Here is a 21,161-nt window from a genome sequence, read left to right as displayed (position 1 = left end):
GAATTCGGAGCCACACTGTTTCATGTGTCCAAGTGATACCTTCCAGCAGCCCTGTGCTGAGTGAACCTGTAAGCATAGCATGCATCACTATGGTGGTATGCTATTCACACACTGACTTCATCTGCTTATCTAGGTATTCAAACGGCACCTCTGACCTGCCTCTCTGCCTTGACAATACAAATTAATGGGTGTGCCTTAGTCAAGCATGAGAATGAACACAAGCAGGGAAATGTGAACTCAGGCTGTAACAGAAGCAGGAGAATATGCTCCCAACAGACCAATCTGCTCTCTGAACTCTAGTCCCAGGACAGCAATAACGGCTCTTAAGTTCCATTAATGCCCCCCCAGGCTACCTCCAGCCATGCACTTTCTCACCCTACAGCCTCCACATCTGAAACATTTCATATGGCTCCTCACCATCATCTAAACCTTTATTAGGTGTAGATATCTTGGTTGATGGGGAAAACTACCTTTATAAAAATAGGATTTAAAAAAATATATTCTCAGAGTCCCCTTTGTGGCTCAGCAGTTATTGAACCCAGCTAATATCCATGAGGACGCAGGTTCAATCCCTGGCCTCGCTCAGTGGGTTAAGGATCTGGCACAGCCATGAGCTGCAGTGTAGATCGTAGACTCGGCTCATATCCCACGTTGCTGTGGCTGTGGTGTAGGCCGGCAGCTGCAGCTCTGATTCGACCCCTAACCTGGGAACTTCCATTTGCTATGGGTGCAGCCCTTAAAAAAATTAAAATAAATTTTTAAAAAAAGGAAAAAATAAAAATAAAAATATTCTGAGTAAAAAAGGGACAATACCTCATCCTATAATCTTTTTTTTTTTTTTTCCCCTCAATGGGTGTATCCTTTGAATTTAGAAAACTTTCCCTTTAAAAAAGAAAAATGATGAGAACAGGTTCATTGACTGAGTTCTAAATCTGTAAGAAGCCACCCAATGTCATCTACCCTATTATTAAAGAGTCCATGGCTACAGGCTGACAAAGCAACTTGCTGAATTGTAAAAAACGTCTTCGTTCACTGGCTGGTCCTTCTGCAAGATACTTTGACAGAAAATAAGATGAAATGACATTACTTTCAATGCAAACTAAATTTAAAAAAATTTCAACTATCAGGATGGAAAGCCATTCATTCAGCCATTTTAAAAACATATCTTAATGACGAATGCTATTATTTCTAGATATAACTCAAAAGAAAAGGTAAGGTTCAGATGGTATCTCTTTTTGCCAGTGGCCCTACTGAATCAGACTGGACTCACTAAGAGTTTTCTATTGACTTTGGGTTCTCTCCGGCATTGAGCTGTGTATTGCTAGTGTCAACACATCTTCACCAGACTGGATCGGCTTTCCCTCTATTAGACCTACTAGTCACGAATGCAAAGCCCACTGGTATAGAATACATTTTAACTGCCACGCAGCATGCCATGATCTTTATATTTTTACTCACCCTAGAGTTGATACATCTATGCGTCTAAATCAATCCCAAGAATTTAATGCTGTGAATGAACATAATTATTTCTACTGACTGAAATTACTCCTAGGAGATTTGTCTATTAACCAATCATTCACACTTTCTAATGTGATCTTATGGACTACATAATCTAGGAACGTGTCAATTCCACATATCTTATAATTTCTGCTCACACTCTGATTTAAAATTTATAATTAAGAAACTAAAAAGATATCAGAATCACTGCTGGGCTCACTACAGATTGGGACGTAAAAGTATATAATGCTTTCATCTATAAAATGGAGATGAAAATTCCCAGCTCACAGGTTTGCAGGGAGGGGACCATAAGACAATGTGAATGTAAAATGTTCAAGATTGGGAGTTCCCATCATGGCTCAGGGGTAATGAACCCAACTAGTGTCCATGAGGACACGGGTTCGATCCCTGTCCTTACTCAGTGGGTTAAGGATCCAGCATTGCTGTGAGATGTGGTGTAGATTGCAGACTTGCTTGGATTCTGCATTGCTGTGGCTGTGACATAGGCTGGCAGCTGCAGCTCCAACTTGACCCCTAGCCTGGGAACTTCCATATGCCAAGGGTGTGGCCCTAAAAAAGACACACACACACACACACACACACACACACACACAAAGGCAGGGTATAGGCATCTCAAGGCAATCAGTCTCTTTGTCAGCAGCCTAAGGGTGAGAAAAGCAATCCCGGTCCTCTCTCTCTCTTTTTTTTTTTTTTGTCTTTTTCTCATTCTAGTCGGGTTTGTTAACTGCTGAACCAAGACGGGAACTCCCAGTCCCAGTCCTCTTTGTCAGTGAATGGTCCAAAAGTGAGAACTGTGACCCAGGCCTGGCCAATGAGATGAAGTTGCATCAGTAAAAGAAGCAAATCTTTATATATATAAACTTATCAAGAAAAAGTTGGCTTGGAGGTTTCTTCTTGACAAAGAGGAGAACTAAAAGAAGGCTTCTTTGCTGCTCCTTCTCATCTACTTGAGACGTTGGAGTGAGGACAGACGTTTGGTGATTTGGCATCTGTCTTGGAACCACCAAGAAAATACTGCTGAGTTCCTCTCATGGCTCAGCAGGTTAAGAATCTGACTAGCATCCATAAGGAAGTGGGTTTGCTCCATGGCCTCGTTCAGTGGCTTAAAGACCTGGTATTGCTGTGCGCTGCAGTGTAGGTCACAGTCCCGGCTCATGGTCTGGTGTTGCTGAGGCTGTGGTGTAGGCTCGCAGCTGCAGCTCTGATTCAACCCCTAAAGCCTGGGAACTTGCATATGCTGCAGGTGTGGCCCTAAAAAAAAGAAAAGAAAAGAGAAAGGAAATACTGTTGATACATTAAGGATGGTAAGACAAAAACTCAAATAGAACCTGGGACTATTAATGATAGAATTAAACAACTGAATGAATACAGAGGCTTCCAAACAGGTCTATTCATGTAAAAAAATAATTAAATGTTTTTTGTTTTAAGCCACAGTTAACTATAATCTATTATTTGCAGTTAAAAGCATCCTAACACAGTTCCTTGACTGGAAAGTTTCTTCTGCACAGCACAGTGCTGAGGTACCACTCCATGAAGAAAATAATCACAAGTTTATTGCATTTTTATTCCACTAGTAAAACTTAAAACCATGTTAATCCTATTATTCAGTGTAGTCTTTTGCTCTTTTAAAGCTACTAGTTCTCTTTTTCCTTCTGAGAATGACAGAAAATCTGTTGACTAAAAAAGAGTGACAGGTGTCTCCGTAAGTTTTTCACAAAACAGTCAGTACATTACATTAAAGAAACATAATTCTCTCATTTACAATTTGGCAAAGAAAGTATTTGAGAACATGGAAAAATGTTCCATCTATATTAAGAAAAGAAGTCAGGTTCCAGAAAAATATGGTATGAACACTATGAAAATATTTTAGTTAAAAATAGAGATGGATAGATGGAAAGAAAGATGTTTAAATGCTAGTGTTTATCTCAAGGTAACATGTACTTTCTTATTTTTCCTTATTTGTGTTTCGTAAATTTTTTACAATACGTAATTTAAAGTTACTTAGTCCAGACCTATCCACTGAATGAAGAAGTTAGAAACTTGATGGTTTAATCCTTCAAAAAATGTTTCTGTGACAGTACATGTCTTTGCTTTATCAAAATGAATCTTGATACTTTGCTACATAAGTATAATCTTAAGAAAAAAGTAAAGATTATATGTATACTCCTAATTCTAGGCCTCCAGGTACATGCAATTTAATTGATAAGGCAAACTATATATACTGCAGAAAATAGAGTGGAAACAGTAAATCTTTAAACTCAGCTGAACTCATGAAAAAACAAGAGTATTGCTTTTCTTTTTTTTTCTTTTTGTCTTTTTGCCATTTCTTGGGCCACTCCCATGGCATATGCAGGTTCCCAGGCCAGGGGTCCCAAATCAGAGCCACAGCCACCGGCCAATGCCACAACCACAGCAATGCGGGGATCCGAGCCATGTCTGCAACCCACACCACAGCTCTTGGCAAACCCGGATCTCTAACCCACTGAGCAAGGCCAGGGATCGAACCCACAACCCCATGGTTCCCAGTCGGATTTGTTAACCACTGAGTCACGACGGGAACTCCAAGAGTACTGCTTTTCATTTTCACATGAAAAAACAATTTAAGCCACTTACTAAAGACAATTGGCAAGGTATTGACGGTCTGGCCCAAGATCAATGAAAATATAATTTATAGCAATACTTTGGAAAACTACCATATTCAAAATGTCCTAGGTTTTGCATACAAACAAGACATGTGGAGCTGTTATATTGTAACTACCTAAGGAAAACAGTATCTCTTACAGCACATCTAGATAAGATGAACTGTAAACATAAAAAAAGAGCCTATGTATTCTTCCCACTAAGTAAAATTTAATCCTGAAAGGGGAATCCAACTGCACCAATTTTTGTGATCATCTGTATTCTACTGTGAGAAGGTAGGACAAGCATAATTCACCAGCTTTAGTCCCTACACCCTATCCCTTCAGCATTTGCTGGGGGGAAAAGAACCTCTGGACACCAAATGCTTTGTGGAGAAGAAACTGTCTCCACAAAAATTTAGTCTTTCTCTTTCTGACTTACTTCAATTACTATGAGAATCTCTAGTTGCATCCATGTTGCTAGAAATGGCATTATTTGTCCCTTTAATTGCTGAGTAATATTCCATTGTATACATGCTCTACATCTTCTTAATCCAAAAAAAAAATGTATATATATATGAATGACTGGGTCACTTTGCTGTACAGCAGAAATCGAAGGACCACTGCAAATCAACTATAATAAAAATATTTAAAGAAAATACAAAAAAAAATTTTAAATAAGAGTTAATAAAGTGAGACCTAAACAGAAAAAAAAAAAGTTAAAGTTTAGTCTGATGATGTAACAGATCTCTGAGGCCAAGCTTTCTATTCCTTAGCCATGATATAATTCTCAAAAACACGGTAGTGTTTCTTTTTCAAGTTTGTTCTATGTATTTTCCATTGTGAATGTTATTTCATCTATGTAACAATGCAAGTTCAAAAAGCCAGCTCTCTGCTTGGCCTGAATTTTCTACATAAAATACCCACAATCTGAGTCTACATAGCAGTAACAGGATGTTGACTACCTCTTGTCTCAGCAAAACTAAAGAAGGGATTAGCATCAATATTTGCTCAATTGGGGTTAAGAGATGCAAACTATTGCATTTGGAGTGGATAAGCAATGAGATCCTGCTGTACAGCCCAGGGAACTATATCTAGTCACTTATGGAACATGATGGAGAATAATGTGAGAAAAAAATGTGTGTGTATATGTGTGTGTGTGTGTGTATATATATATATATATATATGTGACTGGGTCACTTTGCTGTACAGTAGAACACTGTACATCAACTATAATGGAAAAAATAAAAATCATTAGAAAAATATTTGCTCAATTTAAAAAAGCCCACTAATTAATATTTTTTTTTAATTATCACAAAATTTATATAGCACTGAAATGGAAGACTTTTTTCCAAAATAAAGCATAAATATATATCAGGCATGTAAAGTACGTAAAATTTGGTTTTCATGTTTAAAATGTATTAAAAGTTTGGGAGTTCCCATCGTGGCGCAGTGGTTAAGGAATCCAACTAGAAACCATGAGGTTGCGGGTTCGATCCCTACCCTTGCTCAGTGGGTTAATGATCTGGCGTTGCCGTGAGTGGTGGTGTAGGTTGCAGATGTGGCTCAGATCCCTCATTGCTGTGGCTCTGGCGTAGGCCAATGGCTACAGCTCCGATTCGACCCCTAGCCTGGGAACTTCCATATGCTGCTGGAGCGGCTCAAGAAATAGCAAAAATAAATAAATAAATAAAAGTTTATAATGTGAACTTTTCTATTTTAATGTTTCAAAAAGTCAAATGCAATCTACAGTCCTCACTCTCTACTGGTCAGAACTGCCTCTACACATTCAGAGGTTATGCTAGTCAGAACATTCTATACTTGGTAAGTTGTACTTTTCCTTTTAGACTCATAAATGTGTTGTTTTAGAATGTTATACTACAGATAATTTCTTGCACTTTATTTTAGGGTAGTTTTCAAATTTAAAAAAATTAATTTCTGTAACAGAGAAAAACTTTCCTTAAAAAAAATTACCCAAAAAGAGATAAATCCTTTTCTTCTGATGTAACAGAAGAAAGTCATAAATGTTTAATAGATTAAATTTTTAAATTTACCTCAAGAAATATTTTTTGAGGAAATAGTATTTTAACAATCTTGGAAAAATTAAGTCTAATATAACTGAAACATATTAAATATGCAATATTTTCCTTAGCATTTAATATTTTCCTTTTGGCTCCTTTAGGATATTTCTAACTTACTGCTTGTTTCCTTGCATCCAGAAAGAATACTTCTTTAAGTTGTCTGGAGCTTAAGAGCAGAATGTTTCCTAAATTTATAGAAAGGATAAAACTGAAAGATCATCACTAAATCAATTACAGGTTTTTTTTTTTTTTTTGCATTTTTTGGGGGGGGGGCACACCTGCAGCCTATGGAGGTTCCCAGGCTAGAGGTCAAATGGGAGCTACGGCTGCTGGCCTATGCCACAACCACAGCATCATGGGATCCGAGCCACATCTGTGACCTATACCACAGCTCACAGCAACACTGGATCCTTAACCCACTGAGTGAGGCCAGGGATTGAACTCACATCCTCATGGATACCAGTCGGGTTGGTTACCACTGAGCCACAGTAGGAACTCCAATTAAAGAGATTTAAAAAAAAAAAAACTCTTTCTTGTATGATTTGGGACCATTCTCCTCCATTCTCCCTTTTGTTTGCTGGCTAGAACAAGGAAAAGACTAGATTGGAATGCCAAGCCTTCCCAGACACAGCTAATGTAAAATCCAAACACTCATGTTCTCAAATGGCAGTTTCTCATCTCTTTTCTCTAAGGAGTCCAGAAGAAACAAGAGTTCAAAGCAAGGCCCATGGCTGATAAGATCTCCTCTGCAAAGCAATCCTGTGAAAAAGCTCTGCCCCAGATCCCTGGGACTTCCGACCAGATCAGGCACACCAGGTTTTCTGGCTTCACCCAGCCCGACCTCTGGACGAGACGGGCCCTTTATAACCTTCATTGCAGAGAGTAACAAAATCCTTCCAACTCCTCTAAACCGGACTCAGTCTCCCAGGCATTCAGCAGTGCTGGAGTATTTGTTAATGATGTAACCCAGGTATGTGTGCATATGTCTCCAGGTGCCATGAGGTCTCTGAGCCAATTATCCGATTCATTTTTCACTCTCTAGAGGTAGGTTTATGTTTAATCTCTTATTGCTATTAGATTAGATGACTACTGTCCCTGGGGAAGCTTTGCCCTAAGGATATAACCCTGAAACCCAGAGGTAGAAGTTGTCAAGTTCAAGTCAAATGAATGTCTGTTATCGCCCTGCCTTAAGGAAGCAGGACCCTTTCTGACTGAAAAATAATCAAACTGTATAACTGAGGACTAAAGAGAAGGAAATTTTATTGTGACATCAACAGAATGGCTCAGAGTTCCTACAGTGGTCAGTGGGTTAAGAATCCGACTGCTGCAGCTAGGGTTGCTGCTGAGGCGTGGGTTAGATCCCCAGCCTGGCACAGTGGGCTAATGGATCTGGTGTTGCCACCGCTATGGCTCAGATTCAACCCTGACCTGGGAAGTTCAATATGCCACAGGGACAGCCATTTAAAAATTTTAAAAAGTATGGCTCATCTCTAACTTAATCTGAGAAAGTGTTTTCATCTGAAGTAAGAATGTACATTTAATTCTCATTAGATGGTAAGAAAACCCTCTAATCTGTGCAAGAGGTGTGATCTATATAAAAGAGAAAATACAGAAAAAAAAAAGAACATGCCGTTCCCTGTCCTCACAAACTGCCTTTATGTTTAACTATGTTGCTTAATGTTTATTAAAATATGTATTTGTTTTTTAAAGTGCTTGTTACTTGATATCAGATAATATACCATTGTAAAATGAAACATTTTTTTACTCTGAAAACTGTTAAGTACATTATAGTTAATGCAAAAAATGAAAAAATATGACCATCTGCAAACTCACACCACCCATAAATACCCAGAATATAATATAAAAAGATTATGGAAAACTGGAAGAGCAAAGGGAGAAATAATATTTACCATTTTACCACTTTTACACAACTACTTTTTACAATTTTGGTGTTATTATTTTCTTCCTAATTTTTTTTTCCTTGTGCATATATTCCCACCTTCCCCCGACTCTAGGCAAGCTTTTGACCTCTTTCCCACTGAAGTAGTTGATTTGAGTGCCTAGAAAAAGACGAATAATCCCTAACAGTTAACATGAGTTCGGAGTTCCCATCGTGGCTCAGTGGTAACGAACCCATATAATATCCATGAAGATTCAAGTTCAATCCCTGGCCTTGCTCAGGCTCAGTGATCTAAGGACCCAGTGTTGCCATGAACTGTGGTGTAGGTCACAGACATAGCTCGGATCCCTCATTGTTGTGGCTGTGGTACAGGCTGGCAGCTGCAGCTCTGATTCGACCCCTATCCTGGGAACCTCAATATGCTGCAGATGCAGCCCTAAAAAGCAAAAGAGTAAAATAACGTGTTCACTAAAACTTAGTCATGCTAAATTAATACTTTTTCTCTTAAAAATAAAGTTAAATAAAAATAAAATGAGTATTTTTATTATTGTTTCAATAAGGCACCAGAGTGTCTCCTATAATTCACTTAAGGACAATACAAAGAGGTACTGGATAAAAGATCAGATACATCTGAGAGTGAATGGAACAGCCTTATCTTCAGGCATACCTGTATTTATCCAGTCAACACACACTGAGTGCAACTATCTGTGATCGGCACTGATTTCACTAATCTATTTATGAGCCAAGTCCCATCAAACCACAAAGAAAGGAGCAACCGATTTTGATGGGTGGGGAAGAGAAAGAATTTGGAAGCTGTATTGGAACAGGCCTGCTGCTTCAATAGGTAACATCAAGAAGACAATCTGGAGGCAGATTTTGAACGGCATTTCAAACCAAATCTAAAGAATTTGCATTTGTCCTGTAGACCATGGGAAATCACTGAAGGTTTTTACCACAGGAGGGACCTATTGGGACCTGTGGCTTAGATAATGCTGAAAGCAGAGTAAAAGATGGAAGTAGGAAAGTGGGTGAGGAGACAAAAACAGTTGATGGGGGTGCTGAAGGAGGCCAGCAGCAATGGACCTGAACCAGGAGAAAGGGAAGTGAGGGCCAGATCACACAGGGCTTGGTTGTGAACTAGAGGAAAGGAGAGAGAGAGAAGGGGGCTGGACAGGGCGATAGCCTGAGTCCGTGTAGCCGACAACAGAGGAAAAGGCATTGTTTGTGAAACCACTGGTCTAAGAAGACAGATCCAAAGGACGTGGGATGGAAGCAGCCTCTGCTCCTCACTAAGGCAAGAATCACCTGGAAAAATCTTTCCCAGTCCCTGGGCCCCTCCGTGGACTCGTGAATTCTGGGTCCCTGAGATGAAGCCTGTGCATGTGAATTCTGAAGAAAAACAAATTCTCCAGTCTGGCCCAGATACCTGGTTAAGGATCAAAGACACAGAATGTGGTTCTCAAACTTTTACCCCAAATTACTCTCTTGGCAGCAGAAAACAAACACAGTAATTACAAAGAACTGGCGAAGAACCAGGTACCAACCAAAGCGGTATAATCACAAAGCAGTATCAGCAATCACAAAATACATGTTCCCAAAAAGTATTTCTGCAAATAGGAGCTCAGGGAACAGGAATCAAAAACCAGCTACCCCTCAAGACAACCCTGGTGGTTCAATGCTAACAGAGAGGCCTTAAAATTTCCAGAATGTCATATACAATAGGAGCTTTGTCATGTTCCAGAACACCATGTGGCAAACTTTTTAGCAGAATACGAAATTAGCGCTCCCCTCCCCCACTCTACTTCCTAATATAGGCTTGATCTTTATAAGGGCCAAATTTCAGCAAGCTTCAATACCTTTCCTAACAGTTTCCTAGCAGGTACTATTTAATTGCGCAAAAGTATAGGAGGTCCTAACTTTTTAGTTTTCGGAAGTATCCATGTGGATTCCCAGTAGACTGCAGATGATATTCTTAAAAAGCAAAAGCCTAAAGAGGACAAAATAGTCATTTTCAAATACATACACAACAGCCATGCAGAAGTGAGAAATAAAATACAGCCAGAGTCAGAATGAGGACTAATGGAGGACTCACGGAGGGCCAAGACTTTAACATCCATATGTAGAGGAGTTCCTGTCATGGCTCAGTGGTTAATGAATCTAACTAGGAACCATGAGGTTGCGGGTTCGATCCCTGGCCTTGCTCAGTGGGTTAAGGATCTGGCGTTGCCATGAGCTGTGGTGTAGGCTGCAGACGTGGCTCAGACCCTGTGTTGCTGTGGCTGTGGTATAGGCCAGTGGCTACAGCTCAATTAGACCCCCAGCCTGGGAACCTCCATGTGCCACAGGCATGGCCCTGGAAAAGGCAAAAAGACAAAAAAAAAAAAAAAAAAAAAAAAAAAAAAAAAAAAAGATCAATATGTAGAGCAGTCTTCAAATAGTCAGAGCCGCACCAAGTGGGATGGACTGAAAGGGGCTTTTGGAGGGAGTTCTCAGGTTCTCAAGAAGTAGATGACCAAGTCAAAAATAAGGCCTTGCTTTTACCCAGTTAGGAGACTAGTTCTAATGACCGCAACACACAGAAATGCTCTGTCATAACCTACTCTGCCGTCAAGAAAACATAGTTTAAGACACTTGATAGCCCACCTATCTCTCCTCCTCACCCGAAAAGTAAAAATGAACAATGAGGAGTTCCCCTCATGGCTCAGTGGTAACAAACCCGACTAGTATCCAGGAGGACTCAGGTTTGATCCCTGGCCTCGCTCAGTGGGTTAAGGCTCCAGCGTTGCCGTGAGCTGTGGTGTTTTGTCGCAGACACGGTTCGGATCTGGCATTGCTGTGGCTGTGGTGTAGGCTGGCAGGTGCAGCTCTGATTAGACCCCGAGCCTGGGAACCTCCATATCCTGCAGGTGAGTGCCAAAAAATACAAAAGCAAGCAAACAAACAAAAAAAACCAAGAACAGTGATGTTAAGGTAAAATAATAATCTTCATTTGTCCTCTTGTTGATTAGACCCTCTATTCTGAATGTTGAGATGTTCTAAATTTAGAACAACCAGAAACAAGAGAGCATTCCTGCAGCTGAGTCTTTTAAATCTATCAATGTGGCATGAGAGCTGTTTTTGGAGGTACCCATGAATAAAACCAAGGATCAAAATGTTATGTCATTAAGAAAGAAAAGTGATGGCGTATATTTCGGATTCATTGTGCATTATTCAATAAAGAGATAAACCTATATTATCATCACGTCATAATTGTTGAAACTAGCCAATCTTCATCTTATTTATTACATCTCTATTAAAAAATTAATTCATTTCAACTTATAATGAAAAAATACTAAATGTGTGAGATAGTACATCTTTTAGGAAGTTGTCAGCAAAAAAAGTTGGAAGAACATTTTAATCTAGAAAATTCCATAAAACCACCTTTTTTTCTGATTAAACATCACAGTGTCCCTCGACCTCTGCATCTTATTTTCGTAGTTAGTATCAAGTGATGCACTCCTCTGTGGGGCCACTTTCCACAAGGGCATAAAGTATCTATGCCTGAGATTTGCTACCTACCAAACAATAAAAGAAAGCAAACAACTGTTCTGACAGGTAACTGCTTCTCATATTTGACTTCAAATTTTTAAAAAAGCTGCTTCATTTCCTGGACCGTTGGATCCCTCTCCAAGTCAAAACCGCCAGTGCTAAAACCACAAATTCCAAGTATCTACAACACTAGGTCTTAGAGGGGACTAACTGTCAAGTTGATAGGAGCCCAGTGGGTCAGTCCCCTTATGACTGAAGTACTATTAGTTACAGGCTGGTTATAAAACGTGTCTACCAGCACGGCACACTTCACCTGTGTTTCTATCACAAAGAGGGATGGATGCAAGCTGCCCACTGCAATGCCAACTCCAGGCCCAGAGGGGGAGTTGGTGGTTTTGTCACCCCAGGAGTTCCAGGGTAAAACTGGAAACGGGGCCCCTTACACTGGGAGGCAGGGAGAGACCAAAGAAAGAGGCAGCCACTCCAGACGGGTAATGGCAGGTTTAATAAGCAAGGGGACATACTCCTGAGGCTTGTCTTGGGTGACTGCAAGATGAGTAGATCTCCGCAATCTCCCCCAGAACTGAGTTTGCACAGAGACCTTAACGGGGTTCCCTCATGTATACCACCCAGATGACTTCAACATCATACTACCCTCAAGGCTGCATCCTCAAAACACGAGGGCTGTGGGAGTGGTGGGCAGAATGAACATTCCAGGGCTGGGGCAAGGGCAGAGCAAGGAGCCTCAGTTGCCCAGGTCTGGCCCTCAGGTCAATTGGGGGGGCGGGGGGGGCAGGGGGAGGTGTCACATTCTCTGGTTACCTCCTCCCACAATGTCCAGAGGACTATTTCTTTTTTCTTTTTTTTTTTTTTTTTGTCTTTTTGCCTTTTCTAGGGCCGCTCCCGCGGCATATGGAGGTTCCCAGGCTAGGGGTCTAAGCAGAGCCACAGCAACGCGGGATCTGAGCCACGTCTGCGACCCACACCACAGCTCACGGCAACACCGGATCCTTAACCCACTGAGCGAGGGCAGGGATCGAACCCACAACCTCATGGTTCCTAGAGGGATTCGTTAACCACGTGGCTCAGTGGTTAACAAATCCCACTCAGTGGTTAACAAATCTGACTAGGAACCATGAGGTTGCGGGTTCGATCCCTGGCCTTGCTCAGTGGGTTAACAATCCGGCGTTGCCGTGAGCTGTGGTGTGGGTCACAGATGTGGCTCGGATCCCGCGTTGCTGTGGCTCTGGTGTAGACCGGTGGCTGCAGCTCTGCTTAGACCCCTAACCTGGGAACCTCCATATGCCTCAGGAGCGGCCCTATAAAAGGTAAAAAAAACAAAAAAAAACCAAAACTTAAATTAATTAAAATTTAAAAAAATGTATTTATATCTACATAGTGCAATGTTGATTATAACATTAATAAGTGAATTGTAAATCAATCATAATAAAAAAATCTTTTAAAAAAAGAAAAATAGGTGCTTTTTGTAGTGCTTATTCTGGCCTTCAGTGTTTAGGATCCACTTAGGGAAAAACAGAAGACAGACACTAAGATCCTAGACTAAAACCACAGGTACCTTACTTGTTTACAGTACTGCCAAGTTTCCAAATGCTTTATTTTATTGATTGAATATTTACTCTTATACAAATGGGGCCTGGGTGATGAAGCTTCAGTCAAGGCTGGAGCCATTCCTCTTTTTTTTTTTTTTTTTTTTTTTGATCCCTAAGTACAAATCCCAACTCATTTAACCACATTGTGCCTCATTTCCTGTCATATAAAATCAAAAAGATAAGACATCAAAGGAGGGTTGGGAGGATTTAACTTTTAACATATATAAAAGAATGCCTGCAATCAGTAATCAACTATTTAGTATCATTACTCCAGAATGAAGAAAATCTACCTTCCTTTCTAAGATCTTTATATTAAGTCTATGTCAAAAAGTCATAAAATTGAGAGGAAACTACAGACCTTCATATTTAGAAGACCTTTTATTGAGCTTCCTACCCTCTCATTGTAATGACAACCACTACAAGACAGCTTTTAAATGCTTAAGGCACCCATAGACTTCAAGAGAAGTCTCATACATTAAAAAAAAAGTTTCAGGAGTAAACCTTTTCATCAGGCCTTTTTTTCCCCATTGAGCCTCCTAAAACAAGATCATGAAATTCTCAACTTCAAAGCGTTCAATTCCTCTGAACCCACTTCACCTGAAAAAGTCAATTATCTCAGTTGGAGTGGGCCTCACTATATTAACACCGCCTTTATAAGCAGAAGGAGCCATGCACTGGGCCTAAAAGATAGGAAAACTTGAGGGTTTCACCTATTGTTATCCATACTAAAGGTTTTTAAAAAATTAATAATTGGGATAAATACAAGTACTAAATGTTCAAATTTTGCAGTTTTAAGACACTTGCTAAAATTGTATTACTTAACTTGTTAAAAAAAACAGTCAATTAAATTAGGAGCAATTTTACAGCAAATTTTAGAACACTTGGCTCAACAATAGCAGGAAACACACAAAAATGGTCTTTATTGGAATATCAGTTCATTTTTTTTAAAGTCACTTTAACGTGTGTGTACCTAAACAAACATATACTTTTCTAACTAAATGTCTGTACTCTAACAAAGATAAAGGATAAACATGCATTTCATTGATGTTTTCAGTCTTCAAAGAATGGTCTTGTATGCTGTTCACTACATATTAACAATAGTTAATTCAAAAATTCAGCTTCAGAGGAGGAAAACAAAATTCAGCCTCAGGATTCAAAGGATCATTTGAAAAAACACAAGTCCAAGGATGGGTATTCATAAAATTAAGGGTTGAGCTAAAACATCTGAAATTTATCTTTAAGAAAATGAAATTATACTATCTATAATTTCACACATGAAATTATACTATCTACACACTTACACGCTATATTATATATACTTTATACTTTAAAATATGTGATCATAGACTTGGGTAAAATAGTAGGGGGTTCCTCTCTCCAAAATACATTAGTATCAATGATATTCTCCTCATCATAGTATTAAAAAAAAAAAAAAAACTTTGGAAAGAAAAATACTAAAATACGAAATCCTGAAGAAAACAAAAGTATTAGAAACCGGAGTTCCCCTCGTGGCGCAGTGGTTAATGAATCTGACTAGGAACCATGAGGTTGTGGGTTCTATCCCTGGCCTTGCTCAGTGGGTTAAGGATCTGGCGTTGCCGTGAGCTATGGTGTAGGTTGCAGACACGGCTCAGATCCCGTGTTGCTGTGGCTCTGGCATAGGCCAGTGGCTACAGCTCCGATTAGACCCCTAGCCTGGGAACCTCCACATGCCGTGGGAGCAGCCCTAGAAAAGACAAAAAAAAAAAAAAAAAAAAAAAAAAGTATTAGAAACCTATATGAATATCTACCCAGCAAATTGCTTCTAATCAGCATGTCTATCTCAGCAAAGACAGTGTAAATCATTTTCATTTGTACCTTATTTTGGGCAGATAGGCTTAAAGGTAAATTTTAGAAAGTTCACAGTGGGTGACTGACTCCACAAAAGGGTTCCAAGAAATACCTGTCATTCCAATAACTAAGACAAAGAACCCTGAAACTAAAAGTCATGAGTGCAGAAATGAATGATGATAAAATTATAAGCTTGAACTTAGATGACTTACATGGATCTGTGCTTCGGGATAGTTTTTGCTCAATGAATTTAAAATTACAAATCCATTTTTGATTCTAGGGCAATTGTTTTTTTAAAAAAGTTAATCTACCTCTAAAAGAAAATTATTGTTAAGTTAAATATAATTAAGGATGCTGGTTTTTTTTCCTTTTTTTTTTTTTTTCTTTTTGCTTTTTAGGGCCTCACCTGCAGTTATATGGAGGTTCCCAGGCTAGGGGTCAAATTGGAGCTAGAGCCTACACCACAGCCACAGCGACGCAGGATCTGAGCCACATCTGCCACCTACATCACAACTCACGGCAATGCCAGATCCTTAACCCACTGAGCAAGGCCAGGGATCGAACCTGCAGCCTCATGGTTCTTAGTCACATTTGTTTCTACTGCGCCACAGCAGGAACAGCAGGAACTCCGGAAGTTGTTTTTTCAGTTCTCTGAGCATGCCAACTTGACACACATGTATACACACACAATCGAAGTACAAACAAAGGAATGAAGAGATGAGCCTTAATCTTTCAATAAAGCCATGTTACATTTTCATTTAGATTTCCTTGGGTTATCAATAGGAATCATATTTGTACTACAGGTAACTTTTCTAGGTAAAATTCATCAGGTAAACGCCTGTGCTCTTCTAACATAGACAAATGGAAAGTAAGTGAGGCAGATGGATTTGAAGCTGAAAATAAAGGTAGAGAGCTGGAGTTCCCATCAAGGCTCAGTGGAAATGAACCTGACTAGCATCCATGAGGATGCAGGTTCAATCCCTGGCCTTGCTCAGTAGGTTAGGATCCAGCCTTGCTGTGGGCTGTGGTGTAGGTCACAGATGCGGCTTGGATCTGGTGTTGCTATGGTTGTGGTATAGGCCGGTGGCTACAAAACAGCTCCAATTCAACCCCTAGCCGGGAAACCTCCATATGCCTCGGATGCGGCCGTAAAAAGACAAAATAATAATAATAAAGGTAGAGAGCTAAAGGCAAATTTTGTGGACTGTGGTCTGATTCCTATTAATAAAAAGCTAGCTCAGCTTACCTGTATCCAGACATGAAAAGTTAAGTTTTTCATGCAACAATTTCTGGATAACTCATCTCAGAAAATACTGGACCTGAAATATCCAGACGAAATTTTTTTTTTTTTTCTTTTTGGCCACACCTGGGGCATAGGAGAAGTTCCCTGGCCAGGGGTTGATTACAAGCCACAGCTGTGACCCACACCACAGCTATAGGCAATACCAGAACCTTAACTCAGCCCAGGGATAGAACCTGTGCCACCAGAGACAATGCTGGATCCTTAACAGTGGGAACTCCCAAAGATGAATTCTTTTTTTTTTTTTTTTTTCTTGTCTTTTGTCTTTTTGTTGTTGTTGTTGCTATTTCTTGGGCCGCTCCTGCGGCATATGGAGGTTCCCAGGCTAGGGGTCCAATCGGAGCTGTAGCCTCCGGCCTACACCAGAGCCACAGCAACACAGGATCCGAGCCGCGTCTGCGACCTACACCACAGCTCACTGAGCAAGGGCAGGGACCGAACCCGCAACCTCATGGTTCCTAGTCGGATTCGTTAACCACTGCGCCACGACGGGAACTCCCCAAAGATGAATTCTTGATTCACAGTACTCTTTCATTTTACTTTTGTTGGCTACAGAAAGTGTAAATGGTTATTTTATGCTCTTCTAAGTATTTCTAAGTCTCCATCCCCCTCAAAAATTTTCCACTGATTAAACAGATTCTGCTTACAAGGAAGTATGCCACGCAACTTCGATCTGGAGTGGGCTGACTTGGAGTTAAATCCCAACATGATCCTGACGGTTTTAGAATTATTATCATTTAACATTAAAAGTAACAAGGAGCCTTCTCTAGACCACAAAATTTAACTTCCAACCTAACAAAAGGCTTATGTAAACATTTTACCATGATATGTGTACTATTGATTACTAATGCAAATATAGAGGTGGATACTGTAAATATAAAATAATTTTGAACTATTCCTGGGAGTCCTAAAAAACCAAAACCTGCATGAATATACATCATTTTTGTACAGCTACATGAAATTTCAAATTAAAGTTCCTGTACAACATTTATTTCATTGTTTTCTGGGACCATTAACATAGACCACAATTTTCTGTATACATTTTCTCAGTGTTCTCATTGTTAACCTGGTACACATCAGGCCAATCTTTCAGTGCTTTCTAAAGTTTATTGAATGAAACCCTAAGCTCACGCTTAGGGTTTTTAGTCTTAGGGCTAATACAAATTGTGATTCTCCAAAATGAGCGGCAAGCAACACACTGAGTACGTGGACACAGAAGTGTCCTAGACAGCTGACCAAATTTGTATTTGCTGTAGCGTCCTTGATTAAATAAGACTGTGGCCTTTTCTGTTTCATGACCATAGACTATACTATTTTCCAGCCACTTTTCTTACAAAAGCATACAACAGGTCACAAGGAGGATTTCAGAGATCAACACAAAGTAATTGCCACTACAGGAAAAACAACAGCCTGCATTCTAAAGCTGATACATTATGATGCTATATTTTGCATAAAAATATAGCATAGGCTTATAATATTTTTATGTCCTTTAATACTGAAATTGTACATGTCACTTTCTAAACCTCATATATAGGAAAGCACATAAAGGTGTACAATTCCGTTTTTTTTTTTTCCTTAGTAAAAACAAGTTCATGGATAAAGTTTCCTTAGCCAGACAGTATTTAATTCTAAAAATCCCTGCACTATCTTATAGACCCAAAAACAAAACACAAAATACAAAAGCGGTAAAAGCCTTATAACCATCACCACAGACGAAGGGAGCAGAGAGAGTCAGAAAAATATACAAAGCACTGCAAGGCTAGATGTGGCAGACGCTAGAAGAGAGCGGGGGAGGGTTTCATGAGGTTCTAGGCAAGCCCCGTGATGACGACACCTCACATACATAATGTTACAGCAGTCAGCACAGGCCTCCTGCTTTCCTATTGGTGAACACTGTGTCAGCCGACATCAGAAGATAATCATCATTGGCCAGCCAATTACAACTGGAGCAACTAGCATCCACCACTGCTAGCACAGACCTGGCAGGCTGCTGAAAGAGAAGGCAGAGCCCAGCTGCCCTTCTCACTCAATGAATGTATGTCACCTTACCAATCACTAGGCAGTTTTGCTCCCTTGCAAGCGGCCCTTATAAATTAAGTCAGCTATTAGTGAAAATAACAGGTAAAGGCCAGACATCTCATAAAAGAACAAAATGCCTCTATTTTCAATGCTGTAAAATCACAAGAGCTTTTCAGTATAAAAATCAGAACTCAAAAATACTATTGAGCTAAAAGCAGACATTTTCCTCTACCTCATGCAATACAATCTCATTTACCAGATAATATTACCCACAATATTTTTAACTTGACATACAGTTTCAAGATGATTCTTCAAGGCATAATATTTTTGGTTTGCATTTCCATAGCTTTTCTAATCTATATATGTGAAACTGTTAGAGAAGTAAAATTACCCAGTGTCTAGAACAATGAATATAGGGTTAATCATTCTTTTTTTTTTTTTTTTTTTTGGTCTTTTTGCCATTTCTTGGGCCGCTCCCGCAGCATATGGAGGTTCCCGAAGGCTAGGAACTGTATCGGAGCTGTAGCTGCCAGCCTACGCCAGAGCCACAGCAACACAGGATCCGAGCCGTGTCTGCGACCCACACCTCAGAGCACGGCAATGCTGGATCGTTAACCCACTGAGCAAGGCCAGGGATTGAACCCACAACCTCATGGTTCCTAGTTGGATTCGTTAACCACTATGCCAGGACAGGAACTCCGGGTTAATCATTCTTTAAGCAGCAGTAAACTTGATAAACTTGCCTCAGCTGTACCCTTTCAGAGTTTATAAAAACACTGCTCCAAAAAAGGGCCCCATTACATTAATATGTAGTAAGGTAACCAATATGGATTACAGGACAAGTTTCATAAAGACCCTCTTAAATGATACTACAAAAGTAATGCAGATATCAGAGGGACAAAACAGCACTCCTGGCCTTCCTGCTATTCTTCAAAAGACAGTGTAGCTCATTTTTAGATAAGTTATAACTCTCTAAATTGAGGTTTAAGGCCATGTCTAAGGGATTTTTAAGGACAACTGAAAATGATTTGTCAAAAAACATTGTAGAAGCTTCACAACGCTATTTTTCCTCCAGAAGCTATTTCAAGCCATTTTAAATTAATGTACCCGGGAAAAGGTAAGACTGTGTTGCTTAAACTTTCCCTGCCCCCAAGAGGGTGTAAGCCTTGGTTATGGGTCTCCTCCTCCAGCTAACAAGGGAAATGAAAAGGACCTCATTTTCTTATACACCTGGTTCAAGGCTTTTTGGCTGTCGAGGTTTTGGGGGAAGGTTTACAAAGTTGGGACCCAAGGATATCAGGAGAAATGCATACACTCTGGGGTAAAAGAAGAAAGCAAGAGAATTAGGGTCCAGAAGACTTACAAGAAAGGGGTAAAATCAGGGGATTGCTGCTGCAAGGAACAGAGTCAACAAAGAGAGAAAATGTCAAGAAAGGGAAACCTCAGTATGGGACTATGACATAGTATTCAAAATGCAAGGAGAGGCCAAGTATGTCAAGCTTCAGATAGTAACAGGTAGTGCTGGCAATAAAATGGGCACACATCATTTTAACTCACTAGACATGCATTTTTTTCCTCAGCATCTGCCAGGTACAATGCATGCTCTGAGATGCTCCCTGTAATCAAGAGTGGAATGAGAGAAGACCCAGGCACGCCCGGAAGAGATGGTCTGGTAGGAAGCACAGGTACATAAATTTTCATGTATATGAATAAAAGCCAGGAAGGACACTGCCAGACGAAAAAGATACAGATAAAGAGCTAGAAGGAAAGAGGGGTCAGTGCAAAACAGGCGAAGATAAATTGGCGCGTTTTGGCCATTTTCAGTCCCCATAGGGCTAGGCCCTCTCTGGCTCAGTGTGTACTTGTTGAGAGAATGAAGCAAAGTGGCGGGAAATGGTACCTGGAAGTGGAGGCGGCACAGAAAGTGGCCTCGGAGAAAAGGCAACAAGTGAATGGAGGCAGTATCCACGGCGAGGTGTAAGGGAGGGCTGGCTGGCCGACAGTGAACGCGCTAGGGGAAGCCGGCTCCAAATAGGCAGGTTCGATAAGGTGCAGCAAGTTGGAAACACGACAGATTGTTAGAAAACACAGAGCGAACCAGGCCGACGAGGGAGGAAGATGGGCTCCAGCTGTGTGGCAACAGAATCCGACAAACAGCTGCAGAGAAGACCTGGCCGGAGGTACAGCTCCAGGCACTCACCGCCCTGGGCCACAGCCTCCGCCCGCTTTCAGCGCCACCGCCTACGCGGGAGGAGGAAGTGCATCTAGAGAAGGTCTCCTAGGTGGGGTCTAAGGGGGCTCGGCTTCCCCGAACGCCGAGACGTTATAATTTCTTAACTCCTACGGGACTGAGCTTCTCCGTGTACAACCAAAATTGCCCACCTTCGGGTCTTTCGGCCTCGGGGGCCCAGGAGAGGCCCGGGACCCGCACCCATGTGCTCCCACATCCCAGCGGTTCTCGTTCCCTTCCTGGCTTCCGGCTGAGCCCCTCCGGCCCCCGCGCCCGAGTGGAGCGCGGCTGGCTGGCCGCACCCGCCCCTACAGGCCGGGCGGAGCAGGCACGCGCGGCGCAGGGGGCGGGCTGGGCTCGGCCCGGCTGCAGCCGCAAAAGGCCTGCTGGTCCCGGCGCACCCGTGGGGAAGGAGAAGGCGCTAGCGGCGGCTGAACCTCCAGAGACCAGTCGAAACTCCTGGGGGGCGCTGAAAAAGACGCTGAACCCCCATTCCCCAGCTCTGGAGCCCGGCATCCCTCCCTATT

General features: G+C 41.0%; 2 protein-coding genes across 26 annotated transcripts in view; both read right to left on the bottom strand.

Annotated features, from left to right (window-relative positions):
- Positions 1-21,161, bottom strand: part of CASP6 (caspase 6) — a 1,021,045-nt gene that overhangs the window by 474,019 nt on the left and 525,865 nt on the right. The gene's annotated exons all lie outside the window — the stretch shown is intronic.
- The window catches only part of ELOVL6 (ELOVL fatty acid elongase 6), a 465,493-nt gene that overhangs the window by 126,607 nt on the left and 317,725 nt on the right, over positions 1-21,161 (bottom strand). The window contains exon 1 of one of the 25 annotated variants that reach the window (XM_084973220.1): positions 20,305-20,886. The exons of 23 other annotated variants lie outside the window; for them this stretch is intronic. Coding sequence is in view for 1 of the 2 variants with exons in the window: in XM_084973219.1 (XP_084829345.1) it covers positions 20,787-20,851 (65 nt within the window). In the remaining variant the exon portion in view is untranslated. Of the gene's footprint in view, positions 1-20,304; positions 20,887-21,161 lie in introns of those variants that run through there. One more of the 25 variants, XM_084973219.1, reaches the window with a different exon arrangement.

This window comes from Sus scrofa, chromosome 8 (assembly GCF_054392235.1).
Source record: "Sus scrofa isolate SSC_HxYL_T2T_F1_AM1 chromosome 8, Sscrofa_HxYL_maternal_Yorkshire_Landrace_v2.0, whole genome shotgun sequence".
NCBI lineage: Eukaryota > Metazoa > Chordata > Mammalia > Artiodactyla > Suidae > Sus > Sus scrofa.
Note: the sequence above shows the minus strand (reverse complement) of the source record. Positions and strands in the feature narration are given on the sequence as shown.